Source organism: Phoxinus phoxinus (assembly GCF_949152265.1).
Source record: "Phoxinus phoxinus genome assembly, chromosome: 9".
Taxonomy (NCBI): Eukaryota; Metazoa; Chordata; class Actinopteri; order Cypriniformes; family Leuciscidae; genus Phoxinus; species Phoxinus phoxinus.
Window position 1 is genome coordinate 11,519,976 of NC_136884.1, and position 6,133 is coordinate 11,526,108.

At 36.1% G+C, this 6,133-nt stretch overlaps 1 protein-coding gene across 1 annotated transcript; it reads right to left on the reverse strand.

The window, feature by feature from the left end:
* Window positions 1-2,181: 2,181 nt before the first annotated feature.
* Window positions 2,182-4,442, reverse strand: avpr2l (arginine vasopressin receptor 2, like). The gene is made up of 2 exons (XM_079624212.1): window positions 3,455-4,442; window positions 2,182-2,657 (listed from the first exon to the last, which is right to left on the reverse strand). Exons 1-2 carry the CDS (start codon window positions 4,299-4,301, stop codon window positions 2,578-2,580), a joined length of 927 nt encoding a protein of 308 aa, XP_079480338.1. The 5' UTR covers window positions 4,302-4,442; the 3' UTR covers window positions 2,182-2,577.
* Between the last annotated feature and the right edge of the window lie 1,691 nt (window positions 4,443-6,133).

Sequence of the window (6,133 nt, forward strand, 5' to 3'; positions counted from 1 at the left end):
GGTCAAAATCAATTTCCCGCTTACATTTTTTTCTTGTTCGAGAAGCCGTTTCAATTAGCCTACATATATGTCACAATAGGGAAGAAAAGACTATCGCAACATCTGTTTCTTGACGACTTTAATGGTGCATTATTACATACAAAATAAACATTTTGCGACATTTCATTTGGCCCTCTAAAAACTGTTGTTCTAAAATGTTATTGATCAATATAACTCTTGAGCCATGTAGAATAAGCATGTTTTTAGTATCTAAAGTACAAATGTATCATGTGTTATCTAATTTAGAAGGTCAGACCATATCTGTTTGGTTGTAATGAAGTGCACAACCTTAAATAAATCCAACAAGGTAACACTTAGGAAATCACTAGGAGAAAAATACACACAACCACATAAAGACGAATAAAGACGACACCGAACAATGGACTGAGGAAAGTAAGGGCTTAAATACACACGGAGTAATCAATGGAAAGAAGAACAGGTGTGAAATGAATGAGTAACTATGGAAACTAACAATCACTGAGAACACTGGCAAACAGGAACAGAACAAAACCAAACTAAGGGACCCTTTACACGACATCGTTTTCAATGAAAGACATACAACTTTTTATACGTTTTTGGCCATTAATTTACACGACAACAGCGTTTTAGGCCTGAAAATGCAAACTTTTGAAAACGGGTTTGAAAGCGCAAGTGTTTTTAAAACGATACCGTTACCGTCTACATGTTAACAACAAAACGTGAATTTATGAAAACGGTGATGACATGCGTATTACGTGTTCAGTCTATAGTTGCGTAGCAATTCTTTACAAAGTGACATCGCCAAGTATTGGCCTGGCATGCGGAACACAGCGTTTTTAGTTGTTTTTGCGGATCCATGTGAACGGGGATTGTTTTGACAACGGAGACATCGGTACGCAACGGCAAAGGAAAAACTTTTTCTAATTGTAGTATACCGTTGTCATGTAAACGTACCCTTAAACACAAATGAACTATAACCCTTACAGTTTCATAGCCGCTGTTCTTTGTGTACTATGATGTCTATTCAATCTCAAAATCTGATCTAATTATGTTATTACTCATAATTTTCAGAAGCCATTTCCTAAATGTCATAATTTACACTGCATTGTATTTGATGAAGGGCATAAAATGCTATGTTATTCCCCTTCCACCGTTCAGCTACAATGGTCTCCACCGTTTTTCATCTGCCTCTAAATACTAATCCCATTTCCCAGTGGCTACCTTGGATACAGGTGCCTTAGGCTTTCATTTAGCCTTTAATCCAAGGAGTGTTTGTGCAGTAAAAGGCTAACCAAATTTTGTTGTGTCGCTCGGTAGTTCTATAAGGCCTAGATACTTTTTACAATCATAAGTTAAGCATATGACCAACAAGACCCTTTAATTAATTATGACCTCATCGTTTTGGTGCATAAATGGGATTTCATTTTTTTTAATATATAAGTGCACAATGCCCTGACTCATTAAAATAAATATCTACAAATAAATAGTTTTGGAATAATTAAACCCGTAAGAGATTTCTCATTCAAAAGAGGGTCTGCTTTTAAACTCCAAATGTGTGAGGAACTATATTAGGTGTATTAAATATGCAAAACTGCTGTATTATTTATGGGAACAGAGGTGAATAGAAGAGAGAAATTCCTGTAGGGAAATATGATTATGAAACTAATCGCTGAAAATCTTGACTGATGTTTGTATGAATCCGGGTTTCTCTGTGAAGGAACATTCCCATTTCATTTAGCTTTATTTAGGGATTCAAACGGATTTCAAAATGTGTGAAGTGACTTTCACAGAAAACAGGCTTTGCAGTACAAAGAAATGTGTGTGCGTGAAAATATGAGGTCATCGCAGTGACAATGGAAACCGTCACACAATTTTAATCCTATAGAATTTTTTTATACACAAGCTCATTTGCGTTTTTTGTTTAAATGAGGAATGGAAACCAACAATGAAATGAATTGCATTGACCAAAGGCCAATCTCAAATTTACATAAATAAGGTAAGGTTTCAAAAATGAAACAAAAGACGTGAAAAACTTGACCAAATACAATCAAAGCTAATGACAATCACATATGCAGCTCATTTGTCTGCATAATCACGCATGTGCTAAATATATTTCAATACATACTGGGAAATAATCACAGTAATCATACCTTGATTTTCTTTAAATAGGAGCCATTTTGTCTTGATACAAGACTTTATGATGTTAGTGAGTCACTTAGTGTAGAAAGGGTACATTAATCACAGGGCATATTTTTACAGCACAAAGATGACGGCCATTACCCTATCATCTGTCAGAAACCTCATTCTATGAATATATATACAGTTACTTACATTTTACGGCTTAGTGCAAAAATGAAAAGAGAACAGATCTCCTTCATTCTCTTTAGCAGTACAACTAGTAGATTTTTTTTTAATTAAAACAAATGACCATGCCGAATTACGCAACAACTTTCCATAGCCCAAATCACTTCACTTATTAAAAAATGGCAGGGAAATTGGTGTATGCTGAGACCATATTCATGCGCTCCTCAGCAGCAAGAACTTGTCGTCTGTGAGGCTCTAGCTGTAGTACAGGTAGATCCATGGGTTTGTGCAGCTGTTAAGACTGGCGAGGAGCATGATAGTGACAAACACTGGCCCTGCAGAACAGAAATGAGATTGTAAATAAAGAATCACAGACACAAATAACAAATTGCACCTAGGAAGTGTTCAAACGTGGAACTTTTCTTTGCAAAAATGATGTGTGCACCATCTGGTGTCTGCAGGCAACCAAAGCATCAGTTTAATCTGATCGGGTCCTTTGTGGGCGAGTGAATGGTTTTACTAATGGCTATGTATCTTGTAGATCTGCAGCTGTGGGGAAATAGATTGTCAACGCAACAGAATGGTTGTGAGTAATCATCTGCACATATATGATGGCTCATATATTAATGGTCATTTAGTCACATCTGTTATCATAACTTTGTGGTTATATTCCAGTATATTGTGAAATGCATATTTGTTTCTTATCATTTGTATTTTATTTATCATATCCCCATAAATCACAATGCCATTATTATAGAATTTACATTAAAACTATTGTATTCTATTGAAATGTTTTAGGGAAAAAGTCAGAGATATTGACGAAAAAAAAATATTTGTTGAACTATTTAAAGGACATATTTAAGATGCTGCACTTTACAGGTAGGCGGTTCACATCAAAAAAGCAGATCATATATGAACTCTACAGACGGTCAGATGTTCGTCACTGACGTTCAAGCTTATGCTCTTTGGTTCATCTCAAATCTTAAAGAAAAAATAGTTTTAATAATTAGTCATCTTGTTCATTTTTCAATGCAACTTTACACTCGTTATGTTAATTATTATCGAAAAATATTGTTTTAAATCACGTAAAAGCAAAATAGAAGCATCTCAGAGTGACTCAGCTTTGACTTACCTTGCGTGGGTGCGCTGCTTGGACTCCAAGCTGACCAGAGCTGGACCACGAAGAATGGGCTCCAGCAGAGGGTGTACACCAGGATGATAATAAAAGTCATTTTGACAGTCTTCAGCATTGCGCTTGATATCCCCTTAGTGCTGGAGCGCCCATCACCTGTGCTGCCCTGCAAGGCTTTCCTCTTCATGTTGAAATAGATCCCTGCGCATATCTTTATCTGACAATACATCAAGATCACGGCTGGCAGAACAAACACGGATAAAGTGATCCACGTTATGTATATTTTGCCTCCCCATGGCTCAATAAATGTCGCCCAGCAGTCGAAAACGTTCTTCTCAACTTCTTGGAGAGAGAAGATGAACATCTGCGGAGCGCTGAACGCCAGCGAGATGAGCCAGGCGGCGCTTATGGCAACATACCTGCGGAAAGACCCCCTGAAGAACGACACCATGGGTTTGCAGACCGCGTGATAGCGATCTATGGTCATGGCCACGATCATATACGTGGACGCAAACATCCCGACCACTTGAAGATACTTAACTGATCTGCACACCAGATCGGAGCCTTTGAACCGGTGCGTAATCTCCATGGATAACTGCGGCAGGACTTGGAAGAAAGCGACAACCAGGTCAGCCAGGCACAGGTGCAGAAGAAACAGTTGAGTTCGAGTGTGTCTTTTTCGTCTTTTCCAGAGGGCATGGAGTAGGAATAAATTGCTAAATGTTGCCAGCACGAAAATGGACCCCAGAACTGCAGCTTTCACGAGCGCAAAGTGTCCATCGGATAAACCAAACGCCTCGTGCGCACTGGAGAAGTTACCGCTGCTGCAATTAAGGTTATCAGCCATTGTTAATTTAATCCTACCTTAGTACCTGACTAGTTCATTTGTCATGTTTAGGGCGTTTGACTCCTGCAGTTGTTGAGCACTGACGCAAACGGCGCGGTGCGCTATGGCACAAATTGGTCAAGACTCCAACGCGACTACCTGTGTTCACGGCACGCACGTCAGGCATTTAGTCATACATCAAATAATGGGTTAAATAAACACTTGAGATCACTTTATTTATTTTTTTCGAAAATTGTGCTTTTGAGATTAGTGATGGCTTTATTCTTCCCATAATGCCCATAGGGTCAAAGAAAGAGAAAAATGGGTATTTGACAGCATGACATTTTTGTCTAAACAGCCCCAGCCTTATCATCTGCAATATGTAAGCTTATACATTCTTACTCGGCCAAATTGAAAGACTAATTTGAAATTGCGTATACAAATTTCATCGATTTCAATTACGCAGTTTTAACATAAACTAATGCATTTAATGTGACGTATATTTGACTCAGTCATACATAATTGAACCAGGTAAGATTTCTGTAATATTAAAACTAAATGTGTTTTAAATACACAATAACCAGGTGTTTAAATGTTTAAATATAGGCCTATCAATAAATCTGAATAGTGTCAATCTCATACATTTCAACTAATGATGCGTTTAACTGAATGTTTTTCTCTCTCACAATGAACAGATTTATAATGAATCTAATTTTGAAAATATGATTATTAGATCAAATCAAATAGATGCAAATATTAATGATATAGCCTTTGCCGTATTTTTGGAGTGCATACATCTTACCTGCACATTTCATGTAGCCTATATGACTGACAAATACGCATCACATTAATGTTAAAATGGTCTAATCTAAATTTTATATGCAATTCATATACATAAATCGAGTGTATAATTGAGTGTATATTACATAACTGAGCGTAGCCTAGGCTATATTTTAACCTAAAATATTCATATCACAAATAGACCAATGTGAGAGAGAGAGAGAGAGAGCGAGAGAGAGAGCTTCATAACCAAAGCCTAATTTAACAATAAAGTATTGAAACTGCATATTTTAATAAATTCTAAAGCATTTCACTTCATTATGAACATTTTGAGGTCACTGAACGACTGAAGTAAAGTCTGTCTTTTAGCCTTCAGTGTGTATGTTGTAACGGTAACTTAAGAAAATACTGCAGACAATGAACTGACTTGACTATTGAATTATTTATAGATTTTATTTTTCTATTGACACTGTATTGGAGTAGACATGTTTTTCAGTGCAAAGCATATTATTAAGGATATGGGATTATTTGCAACGACATTTGTATATCTTTATAATATGTAGGCTATATTATAAAATAAGAAAATAATATTGTGTTTCGTACATTTATTTTATTGCAGACAAATCTTTTTTTTTTTTAACACACAGGCATGAAAACATGATTTCAAAATATTCTGTAGAAATCACATGTGGATCTTACAACTATATCAATAGGCTATTCAGAAGGCTACAAAAATGAAATAAATAAAAACAAAATAATTATCTATATTAACAATTACCAATTAAAAAACGCAGCTAAAAGCTAGGCTACAATGCAATTTAAGGACACTTTAAGAAGAGATGATAAAAATAAATAAATAAATAAAAACATTCTTATCATAAGTCAATTTGAAAGACTAAATTATGAAATTCCAAGTAAAAATAAGCTCCTTTTTTATTCGGGGGAGAAAAACGACGTTAGATGTTACTGCCATGTGTTTGTCTGCCTAGTTACAGTAATATCAAACTCTGTATTACTTCAGCAGGTCACGTGACTTCATGGCGTTTCGCTATTGGTCAAAGCGCACCGGGGAA